The 25,334-nt window shown below is 34.7% G+C and overlaps 1 protein-coding gene across 3 annotated transcripts in view; it reads left to right on the forward strand.

The window, feature by feature from the left end:
• LOC145683953 (uncharacterized) overlaps nucleotides 1-25,334 on the forward strand; it is a 318,861-nt gene that overhangs the window by 247,505 nt on the left and 46,022 nt on the right. For all 3 annotated transcript variants that reach the window (XM_081755667.1, XM_081755668.1, XM_081755669.1), the window contains one exon: nucleotides 15,071-15,147. In XM_081755667.1, coding sequence (XP_081611793.1) covers nucleotides 15,071-15,147 — 77 coding nt within the window. The remainder of the gene's footprint in view (nucleotides 1-15,070; nucleotides 15,148-25,334) is intronic.

The raw sequence follows: 25,334 nt of genomic DNA on the forward strand, positions 1-25,334 counted from the left end.
AGAAATCCGTCAGTTCCATGCAGAAAAAGAACAATGCAGGAATCAGAAGTGAATCAGAAGTGTTCTATTCAACAACGATAATATGCAAGCCGAGTTCAATTACCAGGCATTTCAAACATATTATTACTGAAGTGTTGTTAATTTAATGGTTCCCCCTTTTACACCCAGCTCCCGCCTAGTGGGCATTGTGCTGAACAAACACCGTGTGTCTAGGTTTTCTCCGAGTTCCACTTCCTCCCACTTTCTTCATTCCAAAATTTCTTTCATTCTCATCATCGACGTCTTCTGTAGCTTACTTAAAAACATAAAAATTACTTAAAAACTAATTTTCTTACGGCTCTTGTGAATTCAGTATCCCTACTATCTACATGAAATTTCCCTGGAAACTTTCCGTTTAACATTTAGCTAGTTGTAGGGACGTATGCAGAGGGTATGTTCTGATGGTCCTGACACTCCTCTCCAATCCCGACAATTTTGAAAGTTTTGCCTAAGGCTATGGGCGATTTTAAAGATTTTATTACAATGTGTCTTCATATGGAATTTGCCTTCCATATTATTATTATTATTATTATTATTATTATTATTATTATTATTATTATTATTATTATTATTATTATTATTATTGCTATTATTATTATTATTATATTGTGCTATAGTTTTCGTCTTTTCTGCTGTACCAACCTCGAGAGTCTACGACATCTGACATTTCTAATAAGGTGTGGTCGCCCCAATTTTTGTTGTTTGGTTCGATGCTGATTCCACTGTTCTTTTCCCACCTTTGAAATACATAAGCACGGCAGATCGTGAAAACTCGACAAATCGCGCTGTTTCCGAAATGAAGCTCCCAGCCATTTAGTCACCCTGATATATCGTCGTCCTTCCCCATTCAAGGCACAAGCATCACACTGACTAATCGAGTGAGATTCTTGTCACGTTTGACGCACGATTGTGTTATGCTTCGTAGCTCTTATCTCAGCCCAATGATTTCGTTCAAAATTTAGCGTGCGGTCATAATTTTTTCGCTGGTCAGTATAAGTTTTGTTGCCTTTTAATTTATTAAGTAATCACTCAGATGTTACCGTTTTCACAGGTAAAAATGAGATATAGTTGGAACATCACATAATTTTTAACATCCTAACATTATAAAGTTTAACTTCGAAACTGAAATTGTCCTGTTTCTGTTCTGGGCCTCTCAATGTTGTGGGCCCTGCAGGCCCTTTAGTTGCGCCACAGCATTCTCTCTACTCAGAAGGATAGCGAAAAATAGAAAAGTCAAAATTTATTCTGTCCATTTTTTGTGCATCATACACTTCAGAAAAAAATAATATAATACTGATATGTAAGAAAATATTAGTATTGTTTGTTTGTTTCCTGTATACAAGGAACCATTTAGGTTTTTCATCTCATATTCTGGTAATAATCAAATAAAGAGCTTCATGTGATAAACGGACGAAAGAAAACTTGTAAACGCGATGCGAATGACGTTCTCTGCAACCTAACTCCCGTTTTTCGTACAAAAACTCTATTCCTATCTGCAAAACAAACAGATTTATGTTACCCGTCAAAGGTTGAGGTTTTGCCCTGCGGCTAAACAACTCGGCTTTTAAAATAGACTCTGGCTGCACGTACACGAAAAAAAAAACTGTTGGATTCCTCTCCCAGCCCACTTCAAGTGTGCATGACCTGGACACATTCAAACTGAGCGCTAGAATATTCTCAGTAGAGGTGCCAGCAGTGATTGCTAAATGAAAAAGTAAGCATCTGATGTCGAAACGTTGCAGTGCTCCGAGAAGGGGCAGAGAACAGTAACCTTAAGCCGCTTTGCCACAAGAGGCATATAGGAATTTTTCTTTCAATTTCCTTAGGAATATTGCGAATGGTATGACTTTTAAAACTATGTTTAAAAAAGGATACACATCGACACAATAAGATGATAACGTGATACCTAGGAAATATATTGAATTGTTTTTAACTTGTTCTCATGCTACCAAAACAGTACTTATGCTGTTTTTTATTCCAAACTATTGTCTGTTCTAGTATGATACAATTCTAGTTCGTGTATATGCTAGCATTGGAAATACAGTAGAGTTTCGCTTATCCGACATAAACAGTCAGGCACAACGCTGGATAATATGGATGTGTTAAGAAAAGACCTATTAAAAGTAAAACTTATGATATAATTTTACATATTACGCATCTAATAATCATGTTTTATAATAAATAAATGCACTGCACTGAATCAGGGACGTATCCAGTGTGAGGGCGTGAGGGCCGTCCCCTCCGAAACTCAAGCATTATTTAATAAACTTGTTTTTACCCTTTTGAGGTTCTTTTATATCAGTTTACTTGGAGTCAGTGTCAAACTTTCGGCAATGTGCTGTTGTCTTGTTATAATTCTAAGAATATACCATAATGCCATTATAACAGGTGGAATTAAAGAACAGTTTAAAATAGGATTAACATCTCGTTTCCGTTCTGTTTTATCTTTAATATATTAGAACAATACACTCAATGTCTTCTTGCTATTTTTGTTATGTGATATACGTAGCAGACAGTTTTCTTTAGTTATATTTCTCTCGAAAGTATGTTTTATTTTGCTTGTGCTATAATGCAGTTTCCAAAGCAAACCGGTTTATAAATGAAAAGTAGGAAAAAGTTTAGGAGAAATACAGAACTGTTCCATTATTATTATTATTATTATTATTATTATTATTATTATTATTATTATTATTATTATTATTATTATTATTGATATTGATATATTTAAAACATTAGAATTACGTGCTTACGTGCTGTTGGGCCCCCTCCGATTAGAAAACCTGGATATGTGTCTGCTCTCAATGTTAGATATATGAGTGAAGGTGCAGACGGGCGCGCTAGGTGATAGACTCCAGAGAATGAAAAATAGATTAAGACCATAACTTGCAGTTCTTCTTGCTGATTGGTGCTATCTGCAATGATATGTCGGACTATACGGTATGTGGAACAAAGGAAGGTCGGATAAGCGAGACCATGGTGTATTGGTGTTTCACGCACCTAAATCTGTAAAATGTTTGTATAAACAATTATCTTTCACTCTCTAGCTAAATTTGTGTGTATGGTCACACATTTTGCCTTATAAAGTATAGTCTTATAAAGAAAAAATATTTTTAGCTATAAACTAAAGAGAAGCCAAGTTCAATAATTTGCTTTAGTTATTTTTTAAATAATGGCAAACTAGTCCATTTCATCACGATAAATCACGTTTGGAACTAAGATGTCTTTTTCTGTCCCCATATATCCTTCACACTTGGTTGGAGACAAAATTGTTCTTTTCCCAAGGAAACAGGATGAGAGAAGGAATACAACAGCATGAACTGAAAACAATTGTTATTACCAATAGTACTGTAATTCAGGATAAATACGTCATTACAGGAAAATATCAATAAGTTATGTCTTTATTATATTGTTTTGGTTCTTATTAACATGAAAATTATAATGTTTTGTAAAAAATGAGAATGGGATATGATGGGATGGGATTGGATCTAGTGTCAAAATAGTGTAAAAGCAACTAATCCACCACGATATTCACCTAACCACGGAAACTACTACTTGCTTGTTCTCTTTTTCTTAATAAATAAATGCTAATATCCACAGCGCCTGTCACTTCCAACCTCAAGACAGGAGATTTCCTCTTTGTTTCTATATTTCCGTACGACGTCTTGGTTACAGAAGCTAATTTATATTTGGCAGGCAATCTACACACTACGTTTTAACCAATAAATGCAACATTTTACTCCACTATCCATTACCTTGATCCAACTTCTCGACTCCCATATTGAATTCTTTCCGCAATCGTGCTCTGCTACTGAAAAAATCCCTAGAAATCATGATATCCAGTATACACAAAACCGAGCATAATTTTGTTTTTTGCTGATATTTTTGTTATTTTATTATATTGTTTGGAAGTATCTCCTTAGATGGTTTGCTTTCTATTATTTCCACATACTAATAACTGAATTTTACCCATAAACGTAAGGAAAATCGAATAAATGCGAAAAATCGTGAGTTACACTATACGATTGGAGTACATACTGCGTCAACCAAAGGCAAATCTTCATATTAATCTAACGAGACCACGCAACTGAAGTCAAATATTCATATCAATCGATAGATCATAATGAGGGTTGAACAAAGTGATATTAAAGCTGACAGTTTATAAAACTCAATGGTTTAAAACAAGTATACGAAGAATTTGCAGTTAGCTTATTTATCTTACGTTTTTGACGAATTAAGACTTTAAACTACACGTAGCATAACTTTAATAGGTGTCAATGTGGACTTTTGTATAGATTGTAGGGTTTCTTTTCTCTCCGACCATGCTCCTTTTCGTACGTTGTTATAGTAGCTAGCTCAGTGGTACTGTGCTTACCTCTGATGCAGGGAATTCTCAGGCCAAGTAAGTTTGTGGTGTACAACATCGTGTCCTTTGAATGTCTCGGGATACCAAGTTGATTCACTACATTCTTCTCCGCATCTACATTTCAAAAGCGGACAGTATTTTTACATCACTTTTGTGTAACGTTGTCGCCATTATTATTCAACTTTCTCATGCAATACGCTAGAAAGAAAATCAAAGATTACAACCAGGGAATAGAGTTGAACGGTGTTCATCAGGTTATGGAGTAGACTCATGATGGAAATTTCATAGGGGATGATAGGAGAACAATATGAAGAAACGCAGAGGTTCTATAAACCCTTGCAGTGACTTGGATTTAGAAGGAAATACAAAGAAAACTAAATACGTGGAATTGCGTCGGAACCGTAATACGGTAAAATATGGATGCGTTAAAATATTAAATAATACTTTTGATGAAGTGGATAGTTTCAAATCCTAGGATCAATATTAACAGACGAAAATCATATTCACATAGAAATTAAATGTCGATTAAAAGCAGGGAATTCGTGTTATTACTCAGTTCAAAATCTCTTGTCGTCGCGAATTCTGTCGAGGAATATGAAGCTTAAAATATTTTAATGATAATCATGCCTGTTGTTCTGTATGATTGCGAAACATCGTTGCTTGCTCTGAGGAAAGAACATAGACTAAAAGTATTTGAGAACAAATCCTCAGGTGCATATTCCGATCCAAGAGGAACGGGAATGGGAATGACGAAAAATTCGTAACAAGAAACTACACAATTTATACAGTTTACCAAGCATTGTTAGGGTCATCAAGTCTAGGAGGCTTAGGTGTGCAGGTCATATATCTAGGATGGAAAAAAGTAGAAGCGCTTTCAAAGTCTTGAATAGAAGACCAATCGGAAAACGTCCATTAGGAAGACCTAGACGCAGATGGGAAAACAATATTAAGATGGATCTCGCAGAAACAGAAATGTAAAGTAGAAACTGGATCGAGAAGTCAGTGGAGAGCTTTTGTGAAAGCGGCATTGAACCTCCCGGTTCCATAGGCCATAGGGTTAGTTAGTTTGTTTGTCTGTGTAACGTTTGTGTTTCTGTTTACGAGTCTTTTTTCTTAACTTCTTATTTAAAGACCCACAAAGTAAGACATTTCTTGTTTTTAACACTACAGTACTTGCATGAAATTGTTGAAACATGAGTGCTCGCGCGGATTACGATTTAGTCCATTGGATAAATACATATATCTTAGTGGTTATCCAATCAGCATTTTTTACATTATTTTTGTGGGTTTTCACAAGCAATAAAGAACACATTTCAGTGCAAACATTTTGTTTTTTTAATGCACAAAAAGAATTAGAATACAAAACTTTAGAATGCGTATGCAATTTACTATATTTTTTTAAATGTTCGTTTATTTTGTTACTATTTGATTAAAAATTGAAATAAAAGGAGAAAATTGCATTTAAAGTGTTAAAAACTGTTATAAGATAAAAAGAAGTTGTTAAATTGTTTGCAAGTTTAACTTTTACACTTGAAAACAAGGTCAAAAGTAGGCAAAATTTTGGGTGGTTCAGTCATAAGAGTCATTGCAAAGTGCGTGCTTGTGGTCAGAGCAGATCCACTTATTGCACCTAAAACATGTTTTTCGGGTACCCTTGTTTCTTCATCTTCCACAAAAAGGTTTGATAAGCTTTATAGCTACAGATTGCAGGAAGTCTCTACGGTTGATCATAGCATCATTGTTATTTGGTTTGAAAACAATGAGAGCGTTTACTCCAGCAACGTTTAACACGTGGAACAAGAGAGTGAGTGGTCATCTTTGCGAATTCCTGGCTGTTTCACACTGGTGACACAATTTTTCCAATATGTCAACTCCAAATTTAGTGTTGTTCTATCTTAATAACTATGCAGTGTAGATATGATGTTATGACGTTGTGTACGCGTATTTCTTGGCAACACTAGATCAATATACCATCTGGTAATTCTGTCCTTTCCAATGTAAAATTATCCGTAAAACCTGTCTTCCTGGATAACACCGTTCCTTTCTTCATCTTCTATTTCTTCCAAATCGGCATTACCACTTTCTTCTGAGTCACTACTCGACAACATCTTCCTCTATTTCATCTTAGTCTTCTATATTCAAAACACTTTCGTCGTCACTTTCAGTTTCTGATAGCCACTGCCGTATCTGTTCTTATTCTGACGTTTTAAACTAACATATAAATCACATATATTTGAGCGAATAATGTAAAATAATATATTCAAAACAAGAACAGTTAAAACGTTAGACAGAAAACAAACTGTCACGTCAGTACTCGCACGGATTACAATAGTAGTCCATGCGAAAATAACAATCCGTATAACATCAGTGCGTTAACTTTGGGTGCTATCACTCGACTAATGGTGTTCTAGAAATGGGGGAGGAAGGTAGACGACCGCTCAAGGTCACAAGTGTTGCCAACCCTCAGATACCAGAAAACTGAAACCCACTGGACTACAATAGTAATCCGCGCGAGCAGTGTAGTGTTAATGCTTCTTTCGACATTCCTACTCTATCTTTGCTTTTAATTCACGTTCACACTTTATGTCCTATCTAATAACTACCGAGATATGAAAGTAGAAACGAAATGTACAAATGCAGTAGAATTAAAAGACTTGCTAGTAAGATCTCAAGCGGAAGTCTCTACTATTACTTGAGTGAACTAGTATTGCCAGCGTAACGAGAAACTTCTAAGCACGAAAAGAGACAAGACTCAAACCGACAAGTACATTTTTAAATTCGAGACGATACCGAAACATCCGAGACTCGTTGGCAACACTAGTTCACCCAAGTTTTAGATCTTAAACGTTGTTTTAATGTTACATGAGTCACGTGCTTATTGAAATTATTACAGGAAATTGTTCTTTATTATGAATGTTCTTCAATATTGCCCAGCCCCACAGCAAATGAAGAAAGTTTCTAATATAAAAATGAAGTATTTTTAAATTCAAGTCCTTACATTCGTCGATGATAAAAGTAAGATAAACCAAAACCGAACGCTGATATCTTGCATAATTGTACAAAGTTCTTATGTCATTGTCAATTGTCTCTGAAAAATCTAGTCTAGAAGGATCAAGCAAAGTTATATGAGAGGTAAATCTACAACTTGACGTGGAATCCGAACTATGTAAACTACCGACAAGAATCGAACTCCAGACCCAAGGCCAGGCTCTTGCATATACGAATTCTCATCCCACGTTTTCAAAAAAAAAAAAAAAAAAAAAAAAAAAAAAAAAAACATAAAATACGATATTCACCTGAGCAACTAAGACCAATTCGATCAAATGATACATTTCATATAGTCTGCTCCATGAACACATACGATCTTCGTCTGGGGCGGAGCGGGGGTCTTAATAACTACCCAATACATGTTTATGGTCACATACAGAACAAGAGGAAAATATCATGTTTCATTTTGTTTCTATATATTCATACAGACGTGCAAGAGCATGCATATGGCCAATCACCTAGTAACATACTAGTTTAGGGCGATTTGGACCCCTAGGGTACGTTCTCAGGGCGAAACCTTTCCCACGCTGATGAACAGCCTCACATCTACTCAAACAATATTGTGACCCCTTTTTGACATAGCACTCTAAAGAATTACTTTCTAGTATAGGGATTTGAAAAGAATATATCAGAGGTACCAATGTACTATATATAATGGCCTGTGGGATTGCACATAACTTCCCCGATTGTAATTTCTACCCCATCAGGTTTGAAGGAAGTTCTTTGGGATGCGAATGCAATGCCAGTAATTAAAATAAATCTGTCAGCATTAAAAATTAGACATTATTAACTGAAGAAAGACAAAAGGAAATGTTTACAACTTATTGGTACTCTTTTTAGTTGGAAACTCATATTTAAAAAACTAACAAGAGTGGTGTTCAAGAGAAATCTTTCATTCCTTGCTGGAATATTTTAGTCAAAGAATTGAAACCCTCTTCATTAAAGGAATGAATCTGTGTGCATTACCGAACTTGTACTGTTGTCAATTGACCTTGAGGATTCTGATTTCCGAGGTGAAACTTTTTACGCGCTGTGATTGGCTGTGAACCCATGGAAGTTGTTTGTATTATTTACTGACTTTTTCATTTAGTATTATTTGCGGAGTAAAAAGGGGTTTGAGGGGAAGGTGGTGATTTTGATTGATTATTATGTGACTGAATCATAGTAATGTATTAAGTGTAAGCGACTAGTGACCAATATGTGCGTGGCTGAGATTTTTCTGGGATTTAATTTTGATAGTATAATTTGTGAGAGTTTTGAGTCGAATATTTAAAATGTCGCAATATCGAGAGAGGGACGTACGTTGCAATTAATGTGCGATGTGACTAAAAAAAGAAAAGAAAACTGATTACAATGAAGTGCTCCGAATGTTGTATGGTATAGTATGTGTAGAAGACCTGGGTTGAAGAGATGTTGGTAAGTAGTTAAACAATATATTGGTTTAATATTTTGTAACGTATACCCGGGTTATGTAAGAAGCTTAAGAGTTAGTGTGAGTATCAAAATAATGCAATCGTTAGCTGATTTTTTAAGTAGAAGACGAAGGCGGTAACTAAAATAAAGTTTTAATAGATACTGCTATACAATTCCCCTTTTCGTTTTGAGTTTAGATGGTCACTGAGGCGTATTGTGGAATCTTTTGTATTTCATGACAAATGCTGGATTATTCTGTGTATCAAAAATGAATAATTTACATCTATTTTTCGATACACTTACAAGTTTTCCGTCTATATCGAGCTGATACGTGTTAGAATCAAGTTTGTTTAACAGGCGATATGGGCAGTTATAAAGTGACCTAAGAGAACCACGTTGCTAATCTTTTGAATAATACTTATGAACCTGGAATAAACTACGCGGGAGTCTTATTTTTCTCACGTTTTTTTTCAGGCGTTGAAATGCCTCTTCCGTCCTCTATTCTAGGATATCACGAAACTTATTCAGCATGACTAACCTGTCCGCTATTTTTGTTGGTGGTTCAATTGTAGGGGTTCTCGCCCGTATAAGACGTAGAAAGTGGATACGTTATAGGCCGTCAGGGGTGTTTGGTTGATGGTAGAATTTGCCCTTGCGTAGGGTGTTTGTCCATAGGCCGTGATTGTCTCATGTTAAGAATTTTAGAACAGTCTGTAAATTGGCGATGCAAGATTTCACCTGGCCAATATTTTGATTAGCGCCTGGTAGTGCATACCTTAATACCTTAGAATCTAAAAAGGCATTGGTGTTTGAACTTGTATGCGTACTTTGTTGGTACGTATAAATAATTTCCATTACACCGAAAGGAATTATTCGTTCATGAGTAATGAAAAAATGAAAGCATCTGATGATGGTGTTTTTATCGGTTTGGTCATTGTGTATAAAGAAAGTAGTTCGGTAGCTTCTTAAAAATGTATAAATCCATCTCCCTCTGATGGCAACAATTTACCACAAATATCTATTTGCCACGTGGAGAAAATGTTACTGGCGGGTAAACTTTGCAAATGATCAACCACGTTTTGGTAGTTGCGTTTAAAGTACCCGCAATCTAAACATGACTTTAACTTATTGTGAAGGCAGCTATTGAATTAGATACTTAGTATTTTTGTGAATGAGATAATATAACTTTAGATAACCGGAATGAATCAACGAGTCGTTCTGAAATTCATCAAAAATAGTATTACGCAAAATCTTTGGTACACAAAGTAAACTCCGTGGCTGGACATGGGAATACATTTTGCGACACAAAAGATTGTTCTGTAAAAAGTAATACTTGTTCCAAGTTTCGTAATGTTTGTTCGTATGACCTTCAGTTATGAGTGCGGTAATTAAAAAAATACTGCTATATATGTTGAACTTGAGCAATGTTTGTGTTTGTGTATAAGAAAAGGATACACATCCGCGTCTAATAGTTGTAAAACAATTTCATAAAAAAAAGGCTTCCTACTCATATCTGAGAGTAGGTCTGAGCAGAGCGCACGGGAAATAGTGTGAAATCATTCCGTCCGAACAATCAAAGAATTTTAGACGTTAATTGTGTCGTTGACTTTAGTGCAAGTAATGATTTATTGTATATTACTAACTGAAGTCCTTATCTATTAAACATTTCTTTAATTTCGTTAATGAAAAAATATACTAAACAATTCCAAATTATGAATACGAAATTGCTTTACCCGTTGCTCGTATCTTGCTGAAATATAACATTCGGAGTGAAAATCTCTTGCAACTATTTTTCGTTACAAAAGACAAGCACCAACGCCATCCGTTGATGATTCTGTCATTATCAGGTGTTCCGTGCTTACTCAGGTGGAACTTGAAGTACAAGTGGGTTAACCAACGTTTGTTTCATGTTTTCAAATGTTTTTTTTTTTATCTCAAAGGTCCATTGTAGCTTTCTTGGGTTCCCGCACAGGGCCTTGTACATGAGCTCAAGTTTTTATGAGATGAATGAGATATAGTTCCTGTAAAAATTTACGCAAGCAATTTATCCGCGTAATTTTTTGATTGTCGTAGGCTTAAGTATTTAGTGATAGCGTCTATGTTTGCCGTATCAGGTGTCAAAGAACTTAGAAACAATGCGTACAATATTTCACTGTTGTTATTCCGAATTCTGATTTGTCTATATTAAATAGTAATGAGTGTTTTTCAGCTTCAAAGCTCGATCAAATATTTCTAACAAATGTTAGTATGAAGAAGAATTAAGGTAAAATTCATCCACATATAGAGAAAAGTTCTTTGCCGGTATATCACGGTAAATACTATGTAAAGTACATTGTACATTGGTAGTAGAATTTTCGTGACCTTGTAGCTGTACATAAAGTTGGTACTGAGAGTGTGGTATAACACAACCAGCGAACGAGTGCGGGCGGCCGGTTTTGGAACTAAAATGCAAGCAGCAGTGTTTCTAACCGGACTACTTGTAATCAATCTATCACAGTTCTGTAATCAACCTATCACAGTTCTTTCTGTCTTGTTCGTAATAAACCACGTCACGCATATGCTCAAGTCAGGGGCAGAGCGACGTTCATTTAGTATTAGTTTCTAACACTACGAACTTCTTAGCAGTCGAGTGTAAGAAAATTCTGATTCTCCCATTAACAAAACCGCGAAGTTCACCATTGTGAATCAAAGTTAAACATTTGGCAACTGCGCTTTCATTGTTTAAACCAAGTTCTATTGTGTAGTTTTGAAATAAAGCATCTCCGAAATTACGACCATGTCGGATCATGTGATCTCCGATCCATTGTCGAAACGGTGTCTTGAGTAAGAAAATTCTTTTGCATTGACATCATATTCGGATATACTTCAAAAGTTTGGTGAGAGAGAGAACTGATAATCTTTCACCGCCACACTCCTAACCGTCTCCCCAGGGGTCCTGGGTCCACCCCCTGATTGAGATGGCACATAAAAATAATTTTGTCTAATCTCTGTCATTATTTAGCATGGTTTAGTAATTAAAAAAAAAGATATTTCTGCCACATTTTGATAACTTTCAAATAAAGTTTTCAAAATGTGGCAGAAATATCGTTTTTTAAAATACTAAACCATGCTAAATAATGACATATTAGGCAAAATTATCTTTATGTACCATCTCAATCAGGGGGTGGACCCAGGACCCCTGGGGAGACGGTTAGAAGTGTTGCATTGACGGCGGAGGGGGAGCGATTAAAATGGGATGCCTGATAATTGAAGGTTCCTTATAACTCCAGTAAAATTCAGACAAAATCTCTGAATTACGTAAAAAAAGAAAACATACAAAATACATTTTCAGGGCAACTCTTACAGCCATTACGTTATTCTAAGATTAATGTTACTTCTGAAATTGATTAGAGCGAATATGTATTTGAATAACACTTTCATAAGTTTTTCAAAGTATCAAGTTTGTAAAGAACAAAGTTTGTCTTCCATTGTTATGTCAGTTCAGTATTTTTTTTTTTAAAAAAAAAGCCAGCGAACCTCTTGCAACCATGCGTAGCGCATTTTAATACTTACACTTGAATTAAAAATACAACTGAATAAAGACGATTGACTTTGCCTTTGAATTTCATATGTGAATAACAATATAGGACTTTTCAGATAGAGGACAGGGAGGAGCAGGTTTTATTAAACAAGACCGTACATCTGATATGTTTCAACTATAGGCAACTTGTGTTTACGGGCTAAACTCAGTCCTCTGAAGTCAATCGACAAATACTTTTAAGATGTTCAACAGAATAACGTATGAGCATTATTATATACTATAGACACAAATATAACACTAGGCTTCCAAGTTTCAAAATTATATTGTGTGTGAAAACAGTTAGTAGATTTAATTCTTTGTCACCTGATAGAAATTCAAAGTTAGTCCAGAGGTAATTTCTTTCCTCATAAATAAAATTTATTGTGTGCTGAAGCAATGATACTTACACTACCCATACGCTGATGTTTTATCAATACTTTTATTCTAACTCTACCAAAGGGCTGGATTTCTATAATGATCCTAAAAGAAGGGCGCACTGAACCAAATTGTACAAATCAATCCCTAAAGGCAAGCTATCCAATCCCATAAATCTTTAAAAAATGAAGGAAACATTTCTTCACCTCCTTTTCCCCCTAAGGGTTCACATTTCTCGAACAAAAAAATGAAATTTCTTTATTTTAACGTCCCATGATTATGTTGTTTATGCTAGAGGAGACAGATGATTAATGAAAGTGAAGGATTGTAAAATTAAATTTTGGTCTGTCAATGGGAATCAAACCCAGAACCACATACAATAAAAGCACATGCGCTCGCCAATAGACCAGCGGAAAGGACTTTCACAGTTCTCGAGAGGAAACGTTTCGAGATTCTTCCCTGGCTAAAACTCGAAAAAATAATTTATTTGTCAATCGATAAGCATACACTTAAACAGCAGCATCATGAGCCTCAACCTTAACTTGATTTAAACTTACAGTTACAAGATATTGCGCAAAACTCTAAGCTATCAACCCAAAATTAATCTTTTAGTCACTGACATTGTCATTCCTGCGTTTTACAGGCTGCTACTGTTTTATAATGAAATCGAATAAAACGTAATCAATTTTTATACAATCTGCTTAATACACGGTAGAAGCTCACTGAATTGTCAACTGTGCTATGTTGTTCTTAAATTGGTAATTTCCATTCATAAATCACTATTCACAATACATCTGCATTACTGCAGGAATGGTTCACTACAATAAATACATAAGTTACGGCGTTTTTTATTAAGCGTAAAGAGATAAGACTATGCATAACATCTAAACTGCAACTTTAAAAAACCGTTGGATACACTGCAAAGTGAAACTCTCCGCTCCCCTGTCCCACCGCGCTTGCCTAGAAACTGATGTAAACACAACAGCAGCGCCATCCTTTCAAAACCGCACAGCTATCCTGGTCAGGTTATAATTGTAAGTCACGAAGTATAAAGGCCGTACTAAGACGGTCCTCTTCTCCAAGATGACAATGATAAAAATGATTCAGATGAGTTATGATTTATGATCTACTTGGCTTCTGCCATTTAGTGAGTGAAAAGGCATGGAAGTCCTGTAGTTCCTTCGGAATTACAGTACTAATTGCAATGGGCGTTCTCTTAACAATGGTCTGGTCATACTTAAATAAATTTACAACAATAATTTGAAGATAATCAGTAGAGATTGCTGAATGTACTGTATATCATCCCTTAAAATTTTCATGAATTAGCGAATGAATATAAAAATGCTTAATGGAGACTGAAACGATATATTCAGTTTTAGCATGCCTACTCCTTGCGCGGGTATTGTCTGCGTTTCTTTTGTGTGGAAGACAAATGTGTGATTTTTGTATAATTGCGCTGTAACACCTTTTAAAAGATGGACCTGACCAGTCCCTTACTAAAGAAAAGTGTGTTTTTTTTCAAAATGTTCCAATTTGGGGCTTACATTTTTATAATATAGATGTGCTAGATGTTCTTTCAAAAATTGATTACTCAAAATAATGCAAAAGGAACGTAGCGGCGATGTTTATACCGTGGTTCCGATCCGAGTGTTCTAGATTACTTGTCGAGCGCCTTGACCACTTAGTGTGTTTAGTGTCTTTAGTGTGATGAAGTTTCTTTTCCTCCACCTACAAACTTCTACGTTATTTTTATTTGTTTCGAAACTTTTTTGGATTTCTTTTATGATAACATATGCCCATAAACTTTGGCATAGTTTATATTAAAAACTTGAGTTCTTCTTAAACTTTTGGAACACAATTTTGTTTCCTCTCCACATCAAATTACAGACATGATAGATTTAATTTTCATACTCTTCATTTGGTTTCAAAGCAGACCCCATTAACTGGCAAAGCAATTTTGTCTGCCACGATACATGCCAGTTTGTGCGAAAATACAAAATATAGTCTTAGTTAAAAATGTTGTGGTCATGATTTCATTTTAGTAATAATATTCTTGTAGCTTTCACAATATAAGGCGATAGTATCTAGTTTTTCATTAGGTTTAAAGAACAGCCCGTTTCATTAAGCCAGAATATGAAAAAATATTATCTTTGTAAAGCAATTTTGTTTACACATTATCGTATCTAATGTACTAGCATATTACTGTTTTAAATCTGTTTGCTTTTATGTTAACAAGAAATGTGTAATTTATATTTTCTTTTGTATCCAATTAGGAAGAATCCGCAATGGGAATCGACCAGAATCTCAGGGAGAAAGCTAAAAGTGAACTTAGGAAAGGTTTTCAACTTAAGTAAGTTAGCTTTTTTTAAAGTGTCATCATCCAAATTGCCAACGTAACTTCTGTTACTTTAATAATAACAATAATAATAATAATAATAATATTAAGAAGAAGAATTATGAATTTAATTATCTTTACTGAAGCAATAGTCGTAGATGTTTACTTTAAATGTAGTAAGTATATCATCACTGCACATCTTTATTCTGCTATTGTGTAATTTAATAATTTTACTTTCTTTTGATATTGAATATGTATGCTAAATGTATGTTTTATGAATGAACGAATTAATGAATGAAAAAAGGGTAAATCAAATGTTAGCTAATAATTTATTATATTTTTTAATGAAACGTAAAGATCAAGCTAGAAACATTCTATATCTGATTCTAGACTGTTGCACAAGGGGAATATGTATTTCTAATTTAATTAAGTGCTTAACGAGCGGTACTACAGAAATATGAATCTAAGCTTTCTCTCTACATTATGAAGTTGCAACATATAATAGTAAACAATTAAAGAGCCAAGAAAATTACAACATATGAAAATCAATAATAATAGAACCAATGAAATTTTCAATAATAATAGTGGTGATACAATAAATGAACTTAACTACAATATTCCAAGTTAACTGTCACAGGGGCAAAAAAAATCAAATATAGCCATAGTCATCAGAACATATACTGAACCGGTAAGGAAAGTAAGAGGAGACATATTTTCCAAGAGAGTGTTTTGCTATCTTTAAAGCCTGAGACAATGCGACAGATACTAAATATTCAAAGATACTATTTTTTAAATAATACTCGGATTAAAGTATTGATATTTTAGTTAAACAACACAATCTCTGAAGCTCTGAAGCTAGTTCTTAATCACTGTCGAATGGATCATGACTTTAAATGAAACAGCTTGAAAACTTTAATTATACTCAATTAATTTATGCTGAATGTATATAAGCAAAATACATAAGTTCAAATACTTAAAAGTCTAAGACATTTTATTAATCAGTATCGACAAGCGTCAGTTCTTTCTTGCGTGTCGTAGCTGCCCATGGCAAAATTCCTACATTCCAAGAGCTTAAACTTGAATCATCTCCTTTTCTAGTTTATATTTATCTTTCTAGCAGCAAGTAATTCAGATCCAAGTCTTCGGAAATCCCGTGTCGCCAAATGTTTAGAGCAAGATGTTTGTTCAGCTATTTCAGGTGTACCATGAATGATGTCACTCTCTTGCCGCAATTCTTTGACTTGAAAATTTTTATGGAAGTCTTTTCCGATTAAATATGTGGTCCTCATGTCAGTTTCGTTTTATGCGTAGTGTATATTACACAGAAGTTTCGATTTTTCACAATAGCATTCTCATTTTTGTTGCAATTGTCGTTTGTCTGACTGGCTTCTTTGTTTGCCAATCTTCTTCAGCAAACCTTAGAACACGTGGATTTCAGGGCGAATGTGCTACTATTTTCAAGTTTTAGACAGACAAAAACACAAAGAATATAAAAGATTGTTTAGTTTTACGACAATTAAAAACTACATTACATACCGACATTATATTAAGTGCGATTATCTGTGTGCATATGCACTAAAAATACATGCACTACGCAATAACCTCGACGGTTTCTTTGATAACTTCACATACCAGCAGACATATTTGGAAATTGTATTCATTGTAGAATACCAGAAAAAAGAAGTCTTTTCAAAAGAACCGAACAACAGTAAAATGACTGCTTTGAAATATTTTCTATTATGCCATGGACCATAAAAGCTTAATGGTGGACTTCTCGGTATTGGTAGTCCGTCATGATCAAATCAACCAAAATTAGTTCGTATCACGTGTAATAGATAGAAAAATAAAACGGAACATTGACAAAGTCATACTCGTACTTCCATGAAAATCAATTATTATCAATCCTGTGAAAACTATAAAATACATATTTCCTCTGCTGCTATTTGATGGATCAAGACGAAATTTTCAATTTGAGTTGAACATAAAATAGAACACGTAAATTCATTGTATTATTCACTTAGTTTGCAGTGTTGCTACGTAATAAGTGAAAGAACCGCGAAAAAGGACTTTTGTTTTTAGGGAATTGTCCTTAAATATCCGTCAATTATTTTTCCTTTGTACACAGAAATGGCCCGTTCATTACATAAACTGAAATCATTCACTCTTTCAAATCCGTTGAGATATAATGTGTTCCAGTGTTGCACTAATGGTCTGATCTACGGTCATTTAAAGAGATCCCATCAATGTCTGTAAATGTACCCGGTTGCTAAAGGGTTAAGGACCCCAGGACCCAGGTGTTGCACTTACATGTTGAATAACAACTATTTTTTGATTCTAAGGACCCTAAGAAACATTACTAAGATAGTGATAAACGTTTCTCAAGGGGGGAGTTATTACCCTCTGGACCACGTTCTACTATGTTAAAAGCTTTAAAGGAGTTGTGTTATATGTTACAAAGAAATGCTGTCAACATTTTTTGGACAAGGTAAATTAATATGTAAAAATTCGTACCTAGCAAGCGTAGACATGGTAATTCTATGTCGATGACGAAGGTAGACTGGCTGAAATGTTTAGGGTATCTGCGATTTTTATACAAAGTGAGAGGTAAATGATATATTATGTTACCCTGAATAAGGAATTGATGATAATATTAGATGGTTTGATGGATACTCCATAGTTGTTTCTGTTCAATGTTTGCAAATAGCACAATTGCAACTCTTATGGGAGAAGGACAAACTGAATTGTACACAATTATGTATATATTTTCACTTTATTTTGACTTGTAGAATAAGGCTCTCTAGTTCATGGGCGTCATTTTTAGAACACCAATATATACAGAATGGACCATTTAGCTTGATACGGTCTTGTACCTTTTAAATTAAGAAGACAAAAACACTGAAATTTTGTAGTATACAAACATCGACAGGCAACATTGTTCAACATACTCTGCGATGGCAACGTTGGCATTTAACATTTTTTCTCATTATCACAAACATCGAATAACTAGGAAAGTTTGTTACAACAATGCAAAAAGGTGACAGTCAGATTTTAGATCTATATTTGCACCGTCCAACTCCTGACTGCCCCTCCAGTCCTGTTATATTCTAATATAGGTTATATTATAAACTATTAATTCGCTATGCAGTAAAAATGCTGCCGCTTAGAGAATATATTTGCCGCTGCTCTTCTTTTCTAAATAAAACCTCTGGTCGTCACTGACTCTAACTCGCAAGATAAAAGAATTCTGCAAGGTTTCCTTAACAAATAAAATAGTTCAATTGCATTCTCTTATATATTTTGAAATAGTAAAATCATGAGGTCTTTGAATGTAAATGAGGAAACAATACTTTCTTCCTATTCGACTTCCGTGTACAATATCAGTACCCGCAGGACAAAAGGTGATTAACGATCATTAGAGTTAACGTGTTGTTTCATATTCCCACTTAAGTCCTTTCTTATATATTGAAAGAAAAACATCTGTCCGTTACCATAGAAACCGTCGTTTCTAGGGCAACAGATCCTGTCACAGTTAGCCAATATTTGAAAGAAAACCGTTAAAAAAAAAAACGAAGGTAAAAGAGCTAATGTAGAGGTTGGAGAGGAGTCGCTAAAATTAATTTTCTTTAACGAGGACGATTACGAAAGATCACTTACTGATTGAAATCCAGATTATTTTCCAATAGAGTAACTTCCAATAAACCTTTTGTTATTGTTAATTATTCCATATCGGACTCCCGAAGAAAACTCATCGAAACAACTTATTGACCGTGCCAATAGCGACTACTCTCAATCATGACTCCGTTTTCTTTCATTTAGAAATAGGAAAGAAAGAGAAGAAAGTAGAAGGGTAAAAGAAGGAGGTAGGTAAAGAAGAAAGAAAAGAAATAGGGTATTTTAATAAGAAGCAGATTACTGGATAATTCCGGAAATATAGTAAAAGGTCGGTAAAGTCCTTGAAATATGAATCATTCTAAATGTTATTAACGACTAATCAATTTTGGAATGCTCTAGAATAGACACATGTTCCCTCATACCACCCAGACCTAGCTCCAGGCACCACGATCATGGGGTTGCCCAGACCTAGACCTGGAAATGAGAAAAGTAAAATTTAATTCTTGGTAAAGTTATTCCAACCGGTGATTGATAGCTATCCAGCATCTGAACTCTGTCCTCTAGGATCGACCACACATATGAATTAGCCAAGGGAAAAAAAAAAACAAACTTATTAACTCAATATAAATTTAGGTATCGTATCAATAAAAGGTTCGACTTCCTGGAAGAAAGATGTCGTATTTAGGCTTATCCTTGCTATTTTTGCTTCACTCCTCGAGCCGATTTAAACCGTTAGTGAAGGTCCTTCATGACCTAGGTTATTTACCTTAACACATATATTAAAACATGACACATATATTACAGATGTTAATATGACAAATGATATCACTAGAATTGCTTATATTAAATCTATCATGCATTCACTCGCTCACTCACTCAGGACAGTGTATATATGGTTAAAGGAAACCAACTAACTACAAGGGTACAAATAGTTTATTACATTCATAGTGAAAAGAGAAAGACAAACATATAATTATGACGAAAATATTAAAAGCACAAGTTCTTGGTTATATATTAATAGAGTACATAGTATTATATTTTAGTAATTTTTTATATATTCAATCATATTGACAAATGAAAAAGAAGATAAAAAAAATTACACGTATCATATCTTAGGCATGCTAAAGCAAAATGATGATTTGCGACATACGCAAAAGAAAAAAAACTTATTTCACTTAAAAAAAATTGGACAAAGAGGAAAGAAAAAAAACTTTTGGTGTATTAGAACTTATATGAGTCTCTACCTCACGTCGAGATATTAAAATATTAATAATTTCGAGCGTCCAAATCACAACTCACGCACTAGTCGTAGTGTCCAAAACGTTTCGCTCCATTTAACTTAGTTTGTGGTCATTTATATATATCTCTATATGTATATATATATATATCTAGTGGTTTACGAAAAGAAAACATTCATCGACTATATTTGGTTTATAACTCTTAACAGATTGTATCTGCAATCGCACACTGCTACGTTTATATCCATCTAGGGATTTCGAGAAAATCACTTTCACTAGAGGAAGTTTCTCCTCTTAGACGGTCTATTTCCAAATTTATTAATCGAATAATTTCAAGTTATTTATCCAACACTGGGACACTTCACGAGACCTTTCATTAGGATCACTTTCGTATATGTTTATACATGGTTCGGATTAAAAAAAAAAATGATCTTCCACAGGTGTACGGAGTATGATGGTTCAAATTGAGGATAAAAAAAAAAAATTGGTCAAGTCACAGGATACATATGAAGGTGAGACGGATTCAAGGGACACTTTCCACAATGGTTTTAGGTTAATTGCTCAGGGATAATATTTGTTATGATGTGGGTTACGTTTAGACCTGCCGATATTTTTTCAATGCATGCCATTATATAATTACAGAGGTTATCACTTACATTGATTCAGAAGAAAAGGAAAATTACCTAAGTGCACGGCGGTATTCTTAACAAAATCTACATTCTTAAATTCGTCGGAAGACTTCTGGTAAACTATAGCAACCAATACACGTCTAGGGGGACAGACACGAGCGCTCTTACATATATTCATAATACATTTAATATCATACTTTTACTTTAACATCATATTCACATACTAATTACACATATATTTCGAAGTATTTATTTCTCTCTATATATATATATTTATAATCAATGCGCACACATTTAAATTAATCATCCCCAACAATAAAATTTTACAAGGTTGCAGTATTGTCCAAGAAAACAAATGACTTCCAACATTACATTTGGAAACAAATTAAATTTTATCTGATACCGCGCGTCTATAAATTTTTAACTTTTATATAATCAATTTGTGTTTAAATCATGAAGGAAAAAAAAACTTTGTGAGGCAGGCACGTAACACAGAGCATTTCTAGATATAACTAGGTAAATCAAAATACAATTTCTGGGCCCAGGTTAACTACAAGGTAATTGAAAACAAAACAGAAAGGTAAGTGACCAACGGATTAAAAAAAAACTTAAGAGGAACGACGGTGAAAGAAGGTAATCGAAGTATCGTCAAATACTAAGTCTTTGTTCATTTCAGCGGTAGGTCAAAATGTGATGGAGGACCCAATCATTATCTACTCCATTCATGAATCGTGTCTTGCAACGTCTCAGCTGGTAATTTCAGATCAGAGTTGTACGTTAAATAAATCGTAAGTAACAAGTTCAAAATCTTGGGGGGGGGGGAAGGTTGAAAAATTTGAAAAAAACTTGAAGAAATGAAGAGAGAGAGAGAGATAGAGAAGAAGGAAGACGAAGAATAGGGGCAACAAAGACTTAAGTGAGAAATAACTAACGCTACAAAGTTAGAAGTCGAATTTCGCTCTCAACAAAATCCATAGCCAAAATATTCTTAACATGCCAAAAGGGTGGTCTACTCAAATACGTAGACTCAAGGAGCGCCCTGCTGCCAAGGATGCAAGTTCTGTGTCCATCAGATCCCAATCCCACAAGAGTTTGGTTGTAAGATTGAAATCCGATCCCCGTATCCGGCCCAAACCAGCAGGGGCCCGAAAATCCTCCGGAAGGTTAGAGACGGCGTTAATTTAGAATTTCAAAAGGGAGAAAAAGAAAAAAAATCATCCGACCTCTTGGAAACTAGAAGATTCAAGGATAGTAATGAAATTAGAGTAATAGTTAAGATATCCCTAATTAGCGATTTGCCAAAATAAACAAAAATTAAATAAACTGAATTTTGGATCGGTGATTTCTATTGCCAAACTTCACCGATGGCTACCCCGCGCAGACACGCCACAGTCTGGGATGTCGTTAATTTCCCTCGTCTAATTAAACTAAGAAAAGAAATGAAAATACTTAAAGGGACTAGGGGTCGACATCCGGGTACGCTAAAATAAATTTCAATAACTAATTGTTTTGATTCTGTACCCAGTCAGAGCTGTCGCCTCCATGAACATTGTAAGCTAGCCCGAGTAGGTAACGTGGGAAAAAAAAAATCTCACGGAGCAGGATATTCTATTTTAAAACCGACCAGAAAATATAATTCACTACAGCCCTGTTGTATAACTACTACTGTCTTTTCATAATTTATTATTCAATATGTCTAGTCTGCGATTATATGATGCTACCTATTCTATCAGATGGTATTACTATGGTTGATTATTATTATAACACATAAAACTACAAAGTATTACCGTAGTCCGACTATATATCGCCCTCCGGTCCGCGTGATATTATGGTGCAGGGGTCAGAACTTGAGATGTTTGTAGCCACACATATCTATTCAATATCTATATATATCAACACACGGCGAAGTATTCACTGGGCTACTATATATTTAGCTATATGGGTGTCCTATATTCTATATTCATCTACTACAATATTCATATACTTATTAATATTCATATTCACATTAATATTCATTTGCCACGACGCTATATTCTACAAACACCCTGTTTCCTCTATCTACGCCCAGCCTATTTACACATTTCATCATAATACTTTAAAATCTATAATCACTACAAACATTTCCCGCTCCGATCACCGCACGACAACCTCACTCGAACCCAAGACTCTTTCATCCCACACACAATACTATGTAATACCTGGTAGCTTTATTAAGAAGAAAGAAAAAAAAATCCTATGTATGTTCACTGAAACTAGAATTATCTGCGATAATGTTTAATGTTTATGAAATTCTGCAGCAACAATAAGCTTCTGCAGCCACGAAGAAAAATGAACATCTAATATAATTTCAAAGCGAAGAACTAGCATCATATCGCCCGACTTCTGTTAAAAATTTACGTATTGTTTATTTATTTAAATATTTAGATTTCTAGACTAGGCAGAATGTTGAAATTTTTTAGAATATATTAATTTTGGGTCACTTGACCTAACTGTACATCCATATAGGCTGTGAATTATACCTTCCAGGTTTTATTTTGAAAAGAAAGGTCAATTTCACGAAAACTAAATCACTAAGCACCTCGACAGAAGAATGGCGGTTAGTACTGACTTTTGACACTAGGGCTAGCGACGATATAATGAACCCTTGAACAACTGAATGTGACCTTGTACACGGAATTATTATACTATATTACGTTCACTTAATGACGGAGTAATAAAAATTTATCGCATAGTAAATACTACACTGTCCAACACACTCTTTCATCACTTAATTATCACTATCACTGATACTACATTACAAATATACACATACTACTCGAACTACAAGACACATCATGCCACATTCATACTACACACTACATTAATACATGTTATACTAATAAATATACACAGAAATTATTCAGATTTTACCATGTTAAATCGGCTCTATGAAAGGTAACGAAAGGAAAGAAATGAACAGGGCCAACTGGCCCTTATATTTACTAAATCATATTCTTGAAATCAACCTGTTTAATCGATGCCCTAAGGGGACATATCGGAGTATTAGCTAACAATAGGACCCCTGCCCTGAAGGGGCAGGAACCCGGAACAAACTACATGTTCAACTCATCCCGCTGGAAGCCGGACTCCCAATTTGGGAGTCAGATAGGAGCCCTTACTGAAATTTACACGTGCATTGTGATTACTGGACTGACTACCACAAAATTAGATACCGCCATGTATGTAATTAAAAAAAAATCACTCACTAACTACATAAACAAATCTATTATGGACAGGTCTTGTAACCCTCAATTAGCAGGAAAATTGGAAGGTGAAAATATTAGGGGAAAACACTGATCTTCAGACCCGGTTTTAAGAAAAGAAAGACGGAAATCACACTACTGTTGAATCCTGTCCATAGCGATCCACAGATGAAAACATGGCGTAACTATCTTGCATTTACTATTTCAGATTTTTTAGACCAGTTTTACTATGTAATTTAAGAGTTCATGGCTCCCAAGACTTCCAGTGATCTTTTGGACGTTAATAAAGTCCCAATATTACCTTGTTTGCAGTTTTTCTCACTCCGTTGCGACCTTTTAAGCTCGACGATCAAATCCAGTGTCTTCAATAACACTTTTCGGCGTGGAATGGAATAATTGCGCCCTAATATCATAGCGTGGGTTTATCAGCCAATCAAAACTAAGCATTTTGGCGGTGGGGCTTTGAAACAAATAAAATTTGGTAGAATCTGGATTAAACTAGTTTTTTAGAAGGACCTAGGTATCTAAAAGAGAGGTGAAGGGTGGTCCTGAAAATTCTGTCGAATTTTAGATTGGTTATTTGATCTGGAAAGTTCCGTCCAATAGTGGATCTATATTTTCGGATAGCACTGACACCGTAAGAATTGTAATAATCCATTTACATATACATATGCAAGACTTATAACTAATTTAAAATATAAATAAAGATATTGATTCCCAAAACTATCATTCCCAATGAATTTTTTTACAGTTTTTCCATGTTAATTTGAAATAGAATAACAAATAAAATTACGAATTATATGAACAGCCAGAAATTTTTTGTTAAACATCAAGTACAGTCGGTGCAAAAAATTTCGGGCACCCTCCTATTAAAAACATAATATCATTAGACTGTAATGGCATATTACAGTTCCCCGGCGTCGTTAAAAAAAATTTTGTTTGAATAACAAAATTTTGTTGAATAGAATTAACATGTATTAATACCAATAAACTAACTACTCACTCATACACTCATGCACTCAAATGAGATAGTGTAACATTCACTTTGGGTATTGAGATAGAAGTTCCCGTTTTTTGTCCTCGGTACAGTTGAAAAGCTTAAGATTCTGGAAATTGTGAGTTCCGATACTTTCACCTTTTAGATTGTGTAATACAGCACAATTTTTCAATAATTTAACTGCTCAAATGTTCACAAAGGAACAGAACTGACAGGAGTTCCAGCTGAGATATTGAAAGAGACAACTCATATAACTATCCTTCCTCATTTCACCAGGTAGTTGCGGAATTAGTTTGTCGATTTGACAGCGGTCTCGCGACTATCAATCCCTCGAGTGGCTAGAATTCCATTTCCGCCATTAGTTGGTATTTGCGAAGGGGCAGAATTCTGAGATCTACTTGCACAGTTATTGTTAACATTGCCGTTTTGACCAGTACCGTTTTCTCTTCTCCGGTACGCCCCGTTAAAGTTCCTCCTATTATCG

This window comes from Thermobia domestica, chromosome 4, assembly GCF_964235325.1.
Source record: "Thermobia domestica chromosome 4, izTheDome1.hap1.1, whole genome shotgun sequence".
Taxonomy (NCBI): Eukaryota; Metazoa; Arthropoda; class Insecta; order Zygentoma; family Lepismatidae; genus Thermobia; species Thermobia domestica.